Source organism: Tupaia chinensis, unplaced genomic scaffold (genome assembly GCF_000334495.1).
Source record: "Tupaia chinensis unplaced genomic scaffold, TupChi_1.0 Scaffold000671_2, whole genome shotgun sequence".
Classification (NCBI taxonomy): Eukaryota; Metazoa; Chordata; class Mammalia; order Scandentia; family Tupaiidae; genus Tupaia; species Tupaia belangeri.
Window position 1 is genome coordinate 827,187 of NW_006160194.1, and position 16,698 is coordinate 843,884.

The following is a 16,698-nucleotide window of genomic DNA, read 5'->3' on the forward strand; positions in this document are numbered from 1 at the left end:
TGGTGCTGCTGGGCAGCGTGGCGGTGGGCAAGACTGCGCTGGCCACCCAGTTCGCGTGCGGCCGCTTCCCCGAGCAGTGCGAGCCGTCGGTGGAGGAGCTGTTCAGCAAGGTGATCGAGGTGAACGCGGCGCCCGCGCTGCTGGAGATCGTGGACACCGTGGGCGCCGAGCACCTGGTCACCCTCAAGGACCTGTACATCCGCAACAGCGACGGCTTCGTGGTGCTCTACAGCGTGTGCAGCCAGGCCTCGTTCGCCGCCCTGCGGCCGCTGCGCCAGCGCATGCGCCAGCTGCGGGGGCCCAAGGCGGTGCCGCTGGTGCTGGTGGGCACCAAGGCCGACCTGGACGCCGACCGCCAGGTGCTGACCGCGCAGGGCCGCGCGCTGGCCCGCGAGTGGCACTGCCCGTTCCTGGAGGTAACGGCCAAGAGCAAGCTGATGGTGGACCAGGTGTTCGCGCAGGTGGTGCGCGAGGTGGAGGCCCTGGCCCCGCCCGAGCCGCGGGCCCCGCACGTGCCCAACGCCCAGGGCACCTGGCCGCCGGAGAGGTTCATTGGCTGATACCCGGGGTGTGTCTGAAGCCCGGAAGTGCCACCCGGGCCTCCTCGCAGGGTCGCGGAGCCGCACGCAGTGGTTACTCCTGTGTCACTCCGTGCTGCCGGCGGCCTGCACGGCTTTCTTCAGTTCTCTGAACGTTTTGCAACTTCGTGGACCTCCAACAGTGCTATAAATAGAAACCCAAAATGGCATTTTTTCCTCTTCTTTGGAGAGAGTACTGACTGGCCCTTCCTTCCAGTGCTGCCTGGATGTATTACTATTCTTATTAACGTCTCTAAGTTGCCACCGATGTCTGAGCTGGGCCAGGAAGTCCAGCTGGGGTCTAAGCCTTTGGCTCCCCGCGGTTTGGGCAGTGTGGGCGCGCCCCTCGCCGGGTGGAGCGACCCTATTTTCTTCTGTGTTTCTAAGTGCAGCGATGACACACTCAGCATTGGCATGACAGGGACCTCGGGGACCCTGGGGGGAGGCAGACGGACCGGGCTCCCGGAAGGTCTTACAGCTCAGCTCTGTCTGTGGTCACTCGCATCTAGTGATTTCTGCATCTGCAAACCTAGTGAGAATAAAAGGACTTTAGAAGCTGACCGTCAGTAAGATCTGTCTAACTAACGTGGCATCTCTAGTTCCTAAAGCTTCTACACTCTCTGCTTTCCGGTTACTTCCCAGGAAACGCAGCTAGACGGCAGATGGCGGGACATCTAATGTGTTCCGAAGCGCTCTCACTTTTTCTGTTTCAGATTAAGATAGTTAACAGTGACTCGGGTACTGATGTCTAGGCAGAGCACGGAAGAATGTTTTTGTATCGCTTTCACGTGGTGGATTCTTCTTGCATTGCCTTAAAGATACTGTTTTACAATTTAAAAAACTTAATTTGATATGGGTTCCGTGAGTTCATTCTCACAAGTTAACAATTTGACCTCCCTAGCTACAGCTTATTGTTCAAGTTTCAGAAACCCAATGGAACCATTTGAACATCTTAAAAAAAAAAAAAAAAAGAAAAAAGCTCAAAACTATGCCTGTGATCTGAAAGAATTTTCTTAAAGGTAGGTTACTTATACAGTGAGGATTATAAAAGGCTTTCTCAGGTTTTTTTCTTTTGTATGTGATGTTTTAATGGAAAGATGGATTTTATTTCTTGTATAAAATATGTCTTCGAGGGGCCAGCAGGGATATGGTGGTTCAAGCAGTGGATTCCCACATGGCTGACTGTGGTTTGAATCCTGGTGACTTGAAACTGTGTACGTGTGCACGCGCGACCAAAATCCCGAGTGGAGAGCAGAGAAGGGACTGTGGCATGGCCTTCCCCCTTTGGGTGGAGGGGTCATTTCTCACTTTCCCTCTCTCTCGGAGAACACATGCCCTTCGGCAAGCCTAAATATATATGTTTAGACCCTCACAGCAAATTTGCCGAGGAGGAGGCTGGGCGAGGAGTGTCCCCTTTTCTCTCTTCCTCTCCCTCGGGGCAAGAGTAGTGGGGCAGGATGCTTCCTCCTGAAGCCCGGGGACCCAGCTTACTCGCTGCCCACTCTTACCCTCTTCTTGGCTTCTCCCCCCGGCAAAGCCCTTAATCGCACCTCAAGGGGACACTTCAAGTGGAGGGCGAGGATGGAGGAGGATGTTGGGATCACCTTCCTGGGTCGCTGTGTCTGTCCAAAGCACCCTCCTCCTGGAGCAGAATTAAAACGAGGCTGTGCACGGCTGACTGATGGGCTGAGGGGTAGGTCCACGGGGAATAGAGCGCCCTGTTTCCAGGCAGGACAGCTGGGTGACCGCACTGCCCTGTGATTCTCCACCTGCCTGTGTGGAGGCCTCTGGATATCAGGCCTTGATCCACGAACAGTTCCCAAACAGGCATTTCTGTCTTTGGGTTTCTAGGACACCTGCAGACCCTCTGTCTCAGATGGAGCCCTGGCCAACACAATGATGACCCGGGCCCCGTGGCCAGCCCGAGCCCTCTGGAGCTCAGGAGTGTGCCCTCACACAGATACCGTGCCAGCGAAGACGTACACACTGAGCGTGCTCTCCTCTGTACATCTCATCGTAGCTTCCCAGTGCTATGCCCAGCAGCCCCAGTTGCCCTGGAGGCCCGGAAGGCCTACACAATCCACGGTGGCAAATATAGCCCGTCAGGGTGTGCACCTGGCAGCACTGTGCCCAGCTGCAGGCCGACCTGGTAACCAGCACTGGCGAGCGTTGTAGCCGCTCAGCGTCAGCAGGGACGTCGCACTGGGCACGCACGTTGAAGAGCCACAGCAGTCACACTCTTGGGCATCGTGGGCAGGTGTGGGGGTTCCGCACCCCAAAAGCTCGGCCCCTCCGGGCACTCTCCTGACCGTTTGTGTTGTAGTCTCAGTCTGTACTGTTTAGAGAGTTGGCGAGGGGAATTCTTCCGGCAGTTTTAAAATGAAATTAGCTTTCCTTTTTTTTTTTTTGAGAGGTTTTTGCTATAGGGCACGTGTGCTCGCCAGAAAGACAGAAAGGGTCCGCCACATGGGAGTTCAGCAACATGGCCATTACGCTAACTGCTGGTCCGATTTCACCACCTACTGGTCCCTTATCTTGAGATACTTCCAATCTAAGTAATGAAAGAGGCAAAGTCACACTATTTCTGCTTGCCAGAAAGACAGAGACATAAAGTGAGAAATCACGCCCAAGGGGGATGGCCACACCGCAGTCCCTCCTCCTCCTTTCTCCTCTCAGGATCTTGGGCACACACGCACATGCGCCCAGCGTGAGTTCACACCACTGGGTCAAGGACTCGAACCGTGGTTGACTACATGAGAGTCCAGCGACATAGCCATTATGCTGTTAGTCCCTGGGAAGCACATTCTCTCAGCCCGCAAGGCGGCGGGTCAGTGCGAAGCCGCGGCGCCCGCAGCTATTACTGTGCACCGCCACCTGGTGGCTGTGGCCGGAAGTGTCTGATGACCTCTGGCTCATTGTCCACCTGGTGGCATCTGTGTCCCAGAGAGGCCGGGAGCGCAACAGTGCGGTCTTCTGCGTGGAAGAGAGATGAAAGTCTGGGTGAAATTTTTGAGAAAAGGCTGCATAAACGTGTGAAGAGGTCTTTGAAGAGAAATGCCCCAGGGCAACTGGTGAGGTGGTGGTGAAGACGCCTGGATCCTGGAGCCTGCAGCTTGAAATCACCCCCGGCATGTGTGCTGCATGCCCCAAATCCTGACCAGAGGGACAGGAGGGAGAAGCTGAGCAGACCGGATTGTGGCATGCCCGTCCCCTCGGGGGGTGACGCCTCACTCTCCTTCTTACTGTGTCTCTCCAGCGAGAGCTCGCTCCCTATGGCAAAAGCCTATAAAAGAAGTACCCTGAGTGTGGCCGGGGGCAGGATGACGGTGACTGACGCCACCGGAACCTCTTAGTCTGGGCAGGCCCCGTCGCCTGGTGGTGTCTCCCAGCGAGACCTCGTGGCCACCAGGACCAGCTTTCTGTCCAGCCCACGCCGAGGGACGCACTTCCCCTGTGATCTGGGGCTGACAGACTGGGCTGTTACTCACGTTTGCAAAGGTGGCATTAGCAGATTCAAAGCGAGCAGAAGTTGGATAAAATACTTGGGCACAGGGCTCACCTCCCTGGAGTGACGTGAGGAAGCTGGCCTCGCCTCTTGGAAGGGGAAAGACCGTGCAGGGAGAGGCCTGCTGTCCGAGGCTCAGCCCCTGCTAGCACCCGGCCCATGCACACAGGTAAGTCCAGGTGAGAGCACTTAGGAAAATCCACCAGCCGAGACAGAGCTGCCCAATCATCCCAGAGAAGGAGAAATACTAATTTATGGTACAAGGGTCATTTTTTTTTTTTTTCCTGAGGTTTTCGCTATAGGGCACGTGTGCTCGCCAGACAGAGAGAGACAGAGAGACAGAAAGCGAGAAATCACCCCCGGGGGGGGAATGGTCGCGCCGCAATCCCTCCCCCATCGTCCCTCCTCAGGGAGGAGCATCTCGTGGTGGCAGGGAGCTCGTGTGGGGTCGTCCGACCCGGAGCTCCACTGGACGACGGTGCAGCTTGTGCTTGGTCACCTGATGTGCTCAATGACCAGACTTCACACCTAACCCCTTAGGTTCAGCGTTACTCCGGCATTTCTGAGCAGGCACAGCAAAAATTCAGCCCTCTTTTTGGGCCCCCGACCCCACACGAGCTCCCCTGCCACCACGAGATGCTCCTCCCTGAAAAGGAGTCCATCCACCCAGAAGAGGGATAAAGGCAGCATAAAATAAATGTAGATAAAAGTAAAAAAAAGAAAAAAATAGGGACCCGCAGATGGTGTAATGATTACACTGCTGGACTCCCACGTAGTCGACCACTGTTCAAGTCCCTGATACGGTAGCTTAAAACCCATGCCAGGTGCGTATGCATGCATACCCAAGATCCACAGAGGAGATCTATTCTCTTTATCTCTCCAGCGAGCGCATGCACCCTATACCAAAAAAAATTCTCCTTCAGTTCCACCAACGTCTGCTCAATGACTCCGCCAGACACAGCCGTGCACTAGAGCTTAAGATCCAGGCGGGGCCAGCTCTCCAAACCCGGTCAGGGACCAGGGGCTGAACCTGGCTGTCCAGCAAGGAGGTGTCCAACCACAGCAGAAGCACAGGCTCCCCTCACCCAAGATGGCTGCGGAGGCCACGCCCGGCTTACACCACCTGCATGGGTGTGCTAGATGCACATCTGTGTGCTAGGGAGGGTGCGGCAGGCAGAGTTGTGCACCACCGGGCACCGCACCTCTGTCTGCAAGGGAAGCCTTCCCAGGCGCCCGGGGGACGCGAGGAGTGACCCCGCAGCACAAAGCGAGTCCGCGCAGGAGCTCACAGCCAAACACCAGCCACATCCGCCCCTCTCCCCAAGAAGTCCCCCGTTGTCACGGTCTGGCTGCCCGCCTCGCCCTGCGAACAGTGCTCTCATAGATAGTTGACCCAGATTCCCTGGCTGCTTCGGGACGTTTCCAGGCAGTCGAGGGCAGCAGGGATGAATTTAAATGTTGCTTAGAAGCATAAAAACTTGAAGGCCAACTCAGACTGCTTTCTGCGGGGTCAATGGTGCCCACACCTAGTGGCAGCCCGGCTGACCCAATGGCCAGCCGCAGGGCCCCGACGGTAGTGCAGTTCACATACCTAGTGCCTCCAGGCCGGCCTGGGGAAACAGCAGTCGGCGTGTTTTAAACATCCCGAACCTGTGTTCTTCCCTAGGCCTTGGGACCTGACTTTCCACCCTCTCTGCCAGACCTGCATAGGAGCCATAGAACCACTTTCCATTTCAGGCCCCACGCCCCCAAATCAAAGACAGCGGTGGGAGGACAAAGGCATCAGGAGGGCTCCTGTGACCTTAGCCTCTCCTCTGTCTCCATGAGGTGGGGGTAAGGGGACAGGCCCGTCTGGCCTTGCCCAGCCCTCCCTGGCCCAGGTCCCCTTGCCTGGCCCTGCAGTCCGTGCTCCCCGTGGGCTGCTCCCACCCCGTAAACCAGGAGTACTGGGTCACTAGCAGACAGGGACTCTGGTGGCAAGTGCCGGCTCTAGGCTTTGCCCAGGCCTTGCCAGACCTCGCCTAGGCTGAGGAGCCAGCCTGGAGGAGGCGGGCCTGCAGCGTTGTCCCACAGCTCCTCACATGTCCCACAATAAAATGTGTAATCCCAGCTGCTTCTCAGGCACCCAGATTGGTACAGGGACCAGCTACCTGGGCCAGGCGGCTGCCAGCCCTCAGCTGACTGTTGCACGGCCTGCCGCCTGGCCTCCGGCAGCAACCGCACTGCCCAGCTGATGGCTCCCCTTGGCCCTGGGTTCCCGCAGCCCCATCTCACCCCAGGTTGACACCCAGGTGCTCACACGCCCGGCCTCTGCTCTCCAACTGGACATCCCCCCTGCCCTTCGCGCACTCCGCTCTGAGCCAGCTGGCCTTGAACACCGAGGGCTCGCCACATGAGGCTCTTCTCAGACTCGCATGCAACTCACGCCTCTCCCTCCCCACTGCTTCCCAACTCGCCCTCTTCCCCTGCAAGTCTTCCTGCATCTCTCTTTTCCTGTGGAGGGACCTCTCCCCAGCTCCCAACCCATCCTCCCCTCCCTGTCCTGCTCCATTTTCTTCCGTAGCAACGCTCACCTCTAACATAGGGGACACTTCACTGGCTGATGGCCGGTATCTGTCCTGTACTGCCCACCTCCCCAGGCGGGACAGGGAGGGTCTGTAGGCTTTGCTCACTGGCAAAGTCCCAAGCACCTGGAGGAGAGTCTTCATTCAACCAGGGCCTGAAGGGACAGAACATATGAGAGAGCTGAGACTTTCAACCTTCATCTAAAAACTTCAAAAGGGAAAAATAGTGGGGAGAAAAAGGAATAATAAAATAAATTTTTTCAGAATGGAAGACAGACTTTGGTCCTTATTCTGAAACTACACCAAGTCCTAAAAGAGTAAAAACAAAACAAAAATAAAATAAACAAATTGTGGGACCCCATGTAGTCGACCGTGGTTCGAGTCCTGGACCTGGTGGATTAAACTCATGCTGGGCTGGTGTGTGTGCATGCCCAAGATCCCAATAGGAAAATGGAGAAGCGATTGCGGCGTGGCCTCCCCCTGGGGGATGATTACTTGCTTTCTGTCTCTCTCTTTCTGGAGAGCACATGTGCCCTATAGCAAAACCTCTAAAAAAAAATGGTTGAAATGAAAAGAACACAATAAATAGAATAAAGAGCAAACTAAAGGGCTAGCAGGTGGCATGGTGGTTAAGGTGCTAGATTCCTAAATGGCTAACCATGGTTCAAGTCTCAGGCCTGGTGACTTGAAAATCATACCAGGTGAGTGTGTATGCATGCCCAGAAGAGGAGAATGAAGAAGAAGAAAATCTTAGCATGGCTGCCCCCCCCAATGGGTTTGATTTCCCATTTTCCCTCTCGCTGTCTCTGTATCTCTCTCCAGAAAGCATAGGTGTCCTATGGCAAAAACCTAAACTAAAAAAAAACAAAAACAAAAACAAACAAACAAACAAAAAGACCAGATAGAGCCAAGGAGAAAATCAGCAAATGGGAAAACCAGGTGAAGGAAATTTCCTATCAAGAACAAAGGTAGGATGAAAAAAAAAAAAAATAGAATTCCAGGCTAACCCATGGCATGGTGCTTAAGGTGGCTGAATCCCACATGACCAACTGTGGAGTTTACACCCCAGACCCAGTAGCCTGAAAAACATGTCAGGCACCTGTGTGCCCTAAAGGGAGTAAGAAATGGAGGAGAAAGGATTGCAGCATGACTATCTTCCATGGGGGGTTGGTGCTTTCTGGCTCTCCCCACACACTATCTCTGTCTCTCTCCAACAAGTACATGTACCCTCTGGCAAAAAATCATAAAAAGGAAAGAAAGGGCCAGCCAGGTGGTGTGGTGTCAGAAAGACTGGATCCCACATGGCTAACTCCACAGTTTGAGTCCTAGACCAGGTGGCTTGAGTGACAAGCTGGGAGTGTGTATGCTCATGCCCCAAATCCTGGGAGGAATATAGAGGAGAAGGGATTGTCCTTTCCTGGGGAGTGATTTCTCACTTTCCCTCCCTCCCTGTCTCTCTCTGGTGAGAGCCTGTATACTATAGCAAAAGGACTGAAAAAAGAAAAGAAGAGAAAATAAAACTGCCGGAGCCAGCAGTGGCTCAGTGTTAGTGCAATGCTGTGGCACCAGGTTCACATCCCATGGTCTTCCTGCACACACCCAGTGCACAGGTACGTGCCCACGACCCAGGCTGCTGAGGCCAGGGCTGGGTATGGGTGAAGACCCTGTTGGGGTGTCTCTCTCTCTCATCTCTCCATCTCTATGTCTGTATTTCTCTCATGGGAGAAATAAAACCTAACAGAAGGAAGAAAGAAAACAGAAATGTCAAGAGAAATGGTGGTTAGGGATAGAACTACCAACAACTGGACAGGGGGCCCTGAAAGGAGCCTGAGATACACATCCGAAGGAATGAAGACACATTTCCCAGAATGAGAGAAGAGCGAGCCCAAGACTGAAAGGCTTGCAGTGCACCACGGAGCACCACAGTCTTTCCGAGATGGAAAGAAAATCTAGATGAATGACCAAGACCAAAAGACGAGTGTGTCCACAGCAGCACAGAACCCACAGGCTGCATGCTCATTCGAGAGAAGGCCAGGCAGTGGGAGTTCAGAGGACAGGGGCTACGGGTATGTTATTGTTCATGGGACTACACAGATGCCAATCCAACGCACGAAAGGCATTTAAAAGAGAGAGAGAGAAGGGGGACCAGCAGATGGCATAATGGTTACATCACTGGCCTCCCACGTAGTCGACTGCGGTTCGAGTCCTGGACCCAGCGGCTTAAAATTCATGCTGAATGCATGTGTATGTGTGCCCAAAATCCTGAGAGGAGAATGGAGAAGAAGGGATTGTGGCATGGCCATCTCCCCTGGGGGTGATTTCTTGCTTTCTCTCTGTCTCTTCAGTGAGCACATATACCCTGTAGCAGGGCCAGCAGATGACATAGTGGCTATATTGCTAGACTCCCACATGGTCAACCGAAGTTCAAGTCCCTAACCTGGTGACTTGAAAATCACACCAGGCGTGTGTGTGTGAATACCCAAGATTCCAGGAGGAGAATGGAGGAGAAGAGATTGCAGGGCATAGCCATCCCCCTGGGGGGGTGATTTCTCACTTTCCCTTTGTCCCTCTCTCTGTCTCTGCCACACACACACCACCTATGGCAAAACCTCAAAAGAACAAAAGAGGAAGGAAGGAAGGAAGGAAGGAAGGAAGGAAGGAAGGAAGGAAAGAAAAAAATGGGACAAACTGAGATAGCAGGTTAAAATGGTAGAAACTGGCCCAAATGTATCAGTAATGGGGAAGTGACACAGGGTGTGAGACACGGTGGACAGCGTGCACCAGCAAGAAATTACCAGCACCACAGAGGAGCCCTGGGTCTCATCAGGTTCAGCCTGGGTGCGCAAACTTACATGAAAACGAGAGATGCCCGAAAGCTCCAAGGCAGATTACATTGCTTCTGATCAGCATTTAAACGTGACACTAGGAGAGGTGGAAGAAACTGTGACTACTACAGAAATTGGTGAAGAGACACATGAAGAGATCTATAAATCGGGAACCAGCAGTTAGCGTAATGGCTATGTCGCTGGACTCCCACATAGTTGGCCGCGGTTTGAGTCCTGGACCTGGTGGCTTAAAACTCACGCTGGGCACGTGTGCGTGCGTGCCCAAGATCCCAAGAGGAGAATGGAGGAGAAGGGATTGCGGCATGGCCATCCCCCCTGGGGGATGATTTCTCGCTTTCTGTCTCTACGTCTCTCTCTGTCTGGCGAGCGCACGCGCCCTATAGCGAAAAAAACCTCTCCAAAAAAAGAGATCTATAAATCAATGAAATGGAATATTCCAGTGCTCTTCATCCAGGCAGGTGGTGTTGGACTAGTTGCCCCTCCAGAGTAGGCTAAAACAGAGAATGTGTTCTGTAAGGAAAAATAGGAGACTGCACAGCTGCCTCATACAGTGTACAAGACCTTCAGAGGAGAAGCACGCATACATTCTGATATGATCCGAGGATTCTTTCACTCCTACATGAGCTGATTTACAGAGAACTCACAACTTCTCAGGCTGATGGCATTTTTATTTTTCTCCAACTCTCACAATAAATGTGATCGCTAAGATGCAAACTCTTTTAGGAGTTGCTTTGCTCCCTTGTTCTTGCTGATTTCTTTTAAATTACATTTGATGTTTACCTCTTGTTTTTTTAAAAAAATATCAATAATTACAATAAAAGAAAATGGACTAAACCTAAGGTCAAAAAACAGACATAGACACACTCCATTTGAAAAAGAAAAATCATGGGGCTAGCTCTGCAGTCTCACAGTTAAGGAGCCAGACCCTACTGGCCCACTGCAGTTAGGGTCCTGGCCACAGTGGCTGGAAATACGTACCTGGCGCGTGTGTGTGCCCCAATCCCAACAGAATGGGGAGGGAGGAGAGGGCCTGCAGCTTGGACATGCCCATCTGGCAGTGTTCTCTTTCTCTGTTTCTTTTTTTTTTTTGAGAGGTTTTTGCTATAGGGCGCGTGCGCTCACCAGAAAGACAGAGAGAGACGGAGAGACAGAAAGCAAGAAATCATTCCCCAGGGGGTATGGCCACGCTGCAATCCCTTCTCCTCCATTCCTCTCTCGGGATCTTGGGCACGTATGAACACTGACCGGCGTGAGTTTAAGCCACCGGGTCCAGGACTTGAACCGTGGTCGAACACATGGGAGTTCAGTGACGTAACCATTATGCTATCTGCTGGTCCTTCTTTCTCTGTTTCTTTCTGGCAAGCGCATATACTCTCTGGCAATTGAAAAAATAAAATGGATTTTAAAAAGAAATAGAGAGACCATTAGTCCCTGTACCCTTGAGGTTCGCATCTGTGGCTGTGAGGGACTCGGATGGCTGCTGTTTTTGGTGTTGTGGGGAGTCCTGGGCCGACCCTGTGTAGATGCTGAGGGACAGGTGTACATGCTGTCTGCTAAGGACACACAGAGGTCAGAAATGCAAGATTCATGTCAATGAAGTAGGCAACTGTTAACCAAGGAGGAGGTTAATAGTGGCCAAAAGAGACTTTAAGACAAGTTTCATAGAAAAACAGAAAAAATACACAATGACTTTTCCAACCACCCATTATTTCAGAAATGATAGTGAAATGATGAAAAGTTCCCTTCACCAAGACAAAATGATTTGGGGGACCAGCAGATGGTGTAATGGTTACGTCACTGACCTCCCAGGTAGTTGACCACAGTTCAAGTCCAAGACTCGGCAGCTTAAAACGCACAGGAACATGTGCATGTGTGCCCAAAATGCTGAGAAGAGAATGGAGGAGAAGGGATTGTGGCATGGCTGTCCCCCCAGGAGGTGATTTCCTGCTTTCTGTCTCTGTCTCTCCAGTGAGCGCATGTGCCCTATAGCAAAAATCTTTCTCCGGGGGGCGGGGGTGGGGGGAAGGCCAGGTGATTTTAAAGCTGTATTTACCTGATAGATAGAATAGCCTCAGTCCATGAAGAATGGGGCAGCAGGTGGCACAGTGGTTAAGACACTGAACTCCCACACGGCCACCCAGGTCAAGTGTTGGAAGTGGCAGCTTGACATTCACACCAGGCATGTGCATGCGCACACCCAAGCTCCAAGGAAGGAAATGGAGAAGGGGCTGTGGCGTGGCCACCCCAGTGAGTGATTTCTCACTCTCCCTCTGTGGCAAGCGCATACGCCCTACGGCAGAAACCTAAAATAAATAAATAAATCATCCATGAAGTACAGAGAGAAACTGACAGAGTCGCCGTCTCAGTGGGAGATCTCAACACAATGGTCAGACATTGATTATCTATCGGTAAATACTGACAGGAAGCAGCAAGGATTTAGATCCGGAACCCAGGAGTCCTGTGCACATGGAGTTTCGCCAGCCACAAAGAACATGGGGCTGTTTACACAAAGCTGCGTGGGGTCACAGAGCCATGGAAACAGTGCCTTGCACATTCCAAAGACTGGGCGTGCTCAAGCCAGGAGCTCAGGCCAGGTGCAGTGAAAGCACGGTGTTTCTAACAAAAACACAGCCCAAACACTGCCACGTAATTAGGGTTAACGAATATCCAAGCGGAAAGGCCTGTGTGTAGCTGGGATTCTTAGAAGAAAAGCAGCAGGGTGGGTCTGTTTTCTGGAACTGAGGGAAGACACTAACGCCCAGGCTCAGAAAGCTCAGCCCGTGCCCACCGGCACCAGGACAGACTCCTGCTCCAGGCAGAAGTCTCCCGCACAAGGCCAGGACGCAGCTCCGAGTCATGTCATCCGCGAAGGTGCAATTCACACTCTCGGAGGAAGAGGGCGAGCAGGGCTGGGAGGCGTGGCGTCCAGGAAGCTGGCGGCCTGGATGCTCGTTTGTATACACCCAGCACTGAGGGACGGCCCGCTATTCCCCACCCCGCCCGCTCTGGCGTGCGCGCCCCGATATTGCCGTTGTTCAGTGGGTCTGAGACCGTCGGTCACGTCTGCTATGGAAAGATAAGTGGTGCTCAGCACAGGCTCGCCCTCAGTGCTCAGAAGCCAGCCCTGGTCAGACCTGGGCCGTGGCAGAGAACCGAGCCCTGGCCGTTGGAAAGGCCCAGCCCAACGTGTCACTAGAAGCAACCCCAGCACAATAGCGTCTTTCCAACCACAGCCGCGAAAACAGCAACTGTCTGATTCTGTGTTTTACTTACTTGTTTTGCCAGAGGGTGCATATACTTGCCAGAATTGGAGAGAGAAAGCACCCCCAATGGGGCTGGTCTCACCACGATTTTGGACATGCACACTTGAGCATGTTTCTCAAACCACCAGGACCGGGACTCAAAACGTGGTCCACCACGTGCAATCGGCCTTAACTGTGCTATGCGGCTGGCCACCAATTCTTTTTTTCTTTTTTTTTTTAAAGTTTTGCTATTGGGTGCTCCCAGCTGGGCAGGTCCAGAAGGCTCAGGCCCTGAGAAGAACATGGTGGCTGCACTTTCCACCCACCCAAGCCTGGGGAGTCCACACGGCCAGCTCGTCTGCCCGGGGGCCTTCACAGACCAGGGCCCCATACCCTTCACATGCCTGGGGAGGGGTAGCCTGCCCCACTCTGCTCAGAGCCTTGGGGCCCTCCTGTGCCCGGACCACAGACCCTTGGTACAGGCAGCCCCATGGGCCATCTCTCACCATGTGCACGTGAAGGGCAGCAGGCATAGACACAGACCGTCTCATCCAGTCTTGGCTGGGCACCTCCCTCAGCCAGCGCTCCTCAGCAGGAGTCTCCTCGAAGCAATGAGCATGCGCAGTCCTGGCCCTCCCCGCCCCAGGCCAGTGTACCCCACACCAACCTCTAGACCGTAAGCCCAGCCGTTGCAACAGGCCAGTGCTGGACGCACAACACTGAAGGCTGGCCGGCCGGCATGGCGGTTTCTCAGATGCAGGGCATTTCCACCTGCACCCCCCCCAAGCCCTTCTAGAGATGGACTCACAGACCTAGCTAAGCAAAGGCTGGTCGATGCAACGGCCACATTAGCGGTTCCCCCATAACTCGGGCACCATACCAGGGGCTTTCCACAGAGGTGATCCCCGACACCAGCCCGGGGTTCCACAGCTGCCCCCGTCTCACTGCTGAGTAGCAGGGGCACAGGCAGAGGGATGTGAGAGGGCAGATCTGCTCTCCAAGCCCCCTGCAGCCTTCGGTGACTCCCCGACACCCATGGGACCCTGGGTCTGGCTGCCCCGACAGCTCTCTGCCCAGCTACCCTGCCTATATGCTCTCCCACTGGCATGCCCCATATTCCTGGCTGTCCCTGCCCCCACTGGGCCTCTCCTGGACCTACTCCCTATAAAGCCTGTGGGGTCTCCCTAACCTTCTGTGCCCCCTATGTCACTGAACTCTCTGTCCCCCACACTCTTAAGCGGTCTCTCTCAGCCGTTTGTCACCATAACCCTCAGCTAGGGAAGGACTCTGCACGACAGCCTGTGCATCCACGCAGATCCAGAGCTGACTGCACGTCTCCCCGCTGGCAGTGCTGTGCTGTCTGACGAGGGTCTCCACGCCTAGCCCAGCCTCCAACCCTCACGCCCCAACAAGACACGGAGGAACCTTGATGAAAGAGGGAAGGAGAATATGAGCGTGGCCACGTGGGAAGACCCGCCAGAGCATCTGCTCAGCATGCAGAGCACTGTGGTCTACTTCCTGTTAGGTGGGGCTACGGCTAAGGTGCTGAGCTTCCACATGGGCAGCCATGCTTTGAGGACGCGGCCCAGCGGCGTGAAAATCAGCAGGGCATGTACGCACGCCCCAAATCCTGCGAGAATTGGGCGTGCAGAAGGGACCGGGCATGGCCGTGCCCTTGAGGGTGGTTTCTCACTTTCCCTCTCACTGCCTCTCTCCTGTGAGCACACCCACCCTATGGGCAAAAAAAGAAAGAAAGAGAGAGAGAGAGAGAAAGAAAAGAAAGAAAAAAGGAAAGGAAAGGAAAGGAAAGGAAAGACTCTTCTGCACTGTGTCCAAGCCTGGAGTGAGTCCTTAGGCAAACTCTGAATCTGGGTAATCATGACATGTCACATAGGTCCCTAAGACGGACCCTCAGCTAGGGCGTACTGACGTGGGGGCCGTGCAGGGGGGTGGGAGTTGGGCGTACTGACAGTGGGGGCCGTGCAGGGGGTTGGGAGTTCATGGGAATTCTGGACTTCTTCCCATGTCGCTGTGAACCTGAAACTGCTCTACAAAATAAAATCACAATGTCGGGCCAGCAGGTGGCATGGTGGTTAAGACGCTAGACTCCCACATGGCTGACCACAATCCACATCACAGACCTGGTGGCTCGAAAATCATGCCAGATACATGTGTGTGCACCCAAAATCCTGGGAGGAAAATGGAGGGGCAGGCATTATGGCATGGCCATTCCTCCTGGGAGGTGGTTTCTCACTTTCCCTCTGTCTCTTCCTAGGAAGCGTAATTGCTCTATGGCAAAAACAAACAAAAAAAAAAAAAAAAGAAGGGGGGGGGGGGAGAGGGGGGGAGAGAGAGAGGGAGAGGGAGAGAGAGAGGGAGAGGGGGGGGAGAGAGGGAGAGAGAGAGAGAGAGAGAGGGGGAGAGAGAGGGAGAGAGAGAGAGGGAGAGAGGGAGAAAGAGGAAATGCTCTCCTGGCCCCGCTGCTAGCTTTACCTCTTGGCCACTCCCCGCACTGTGGTCGTCAGGCCCTGGACACCGTGACCTCGATCGTTCTTTTGGCCCAGGCTGTGTATTTCATTCCCGTTTCCCCCGTTTTCCCAGTTGACAGGAATGTTGTACTCGGAAAAGGAGGTGAGACTTGTGCTGCTGCCCAGGGCGATAGTTGTGCTTTGCCTGGGACTGAGGGCTCCCAAGTGGAGGGACTACTGGTGCCAGCAGGGTCCAAGCAAATGGGGACAAGTTGATCCCGGCTCCTGCAAGAAAGTGCATGCTGTTGGTAAGGAGGACTCTGCCTTCTAGCACTCGGAAACGGCTCTGCTCAGAACCTGCTCCCTGGCAGGCGCCGCATGCACGCGGCCTCGCTGCTGCTCCCGACAGTCTGCGCTTTGCTGCAGGATTGCTTCATGTGCTTCCTGGGCTCACCAGGCTGGGGTGGTCCCGAGTCCGCTCCTAAATGTCAGGATCTCCTTTGCTGGTCTTCGGGAACTTTTCTCAACCATCCAGGCTGCAGAGTCACGTAGACACTCCTGCACAGGGCCAGGGGCAGGTGGACTGGCCACACCTTGTCCAGTGGCCTGTAGATCCTAGCAATGTCAGCGGACATGGATGATTCCGGCACTCACTCTTTTGTTTGTTTTTGGAGAGGTTTTTGCTATAGGGCACATGCGCTCACCAGAAAGAGAGACAGAAAGTGAGAAATCACACACACACACCCCCGGAGGGTATGGCCACACTGCAATCCCTTCTCCTCCATTTCCCTATTGGAATCTTGGGCACGCACACACACACACACCCAGCTTGAGTTTAAGCCACTGGGTCCAGGACTCGAACCGCAGTCAACTACATGGGAGTCCAGTGACGTAGCCATTACACCATCTACTGGTCCCACCAGCACTCACTCTTGAACCCTGTATACACCTCCTCCAGGGCTGCAGTGGGGCAGTACTGTGCCATGCCTCTCGGCTAAGACCAGCCCCAGTCATACAAACCTTGCTGAGTTCTAAAGGGAAAGATGTTGTTTTGGGAAGGGGGGGGCACACAGGGCTCTCCCAAGCATACCAGACCCTGAAGACATTTCATTAAAAAAAAAGAAGAAAAAGCATTTCAAATCATAGTGCAGGCCAAACACAATTCTGCAGAGCCCATGTCCACCCCAGGTCTGCCAGTTCCTGCCCTGGGTTACAGGTCTGCTGAAATCATCTAAATGCTCACAGCCCTAGAGCCTTCAAAAACAAAACAAAACGAAACAAGCTAGTAGAATGCAGATCACATGTGCACGGTAGCAATGTTAAGTGCGCAGATCACATGTGCACGGTAGCAAGGTTAAGTGCACAGATCACATGTGCACGGTAGCAATGTTAAGTGCGCAGATCACATGTGCACGGTAGCAAGGTTAAGTGCACAGATCACATGTGCACGGTAGCAATGTTAAGTGCGCAGATCACATGTGCACGGTAGCAAGGT

At 53.9% G+C, this 16,698-nt stretch overlaps 1 protein-coding gene and 1 long non-coding RNA gene across 2 annotated transcripts; one reads left to right on the plus strand and one right to left on the minus strand.

The window, feature by feature from the left end:
- On the plus strand, window positions 1-748 carry LOC102500520 (ras-related protein Rap-2c; the record flags this gene model as incomplete). Its single annotated transcript, XM_014592226.1, is given in 1 exon segment — window positions 1-748. A coding segment is annotated over 1 exon segment (560 nt), but the record flags the coding sequence as incomplete, so codon positions are not given.
- A 298-nt stretch (window positions 749-1,046) lies between these two features.
- On the minus strand, window positions 1,047-15,897 carry LOC106736162 (uncharacterized). Its single transcript, XR_001371254.2, has 3 exons — window positions 15,229-15,897; window positions 6,657-6,802; window positions 1,047-1,107 (listed from the first exon to the last, which is right to left on the minus strand). It is a non-coding gene; the product is annotated as an uncharacterized LOC106736162 (long non-coding RNA).
- Between the last annotated feature and the right edge of the window lie 801 nt (window positions 15,898-16,698).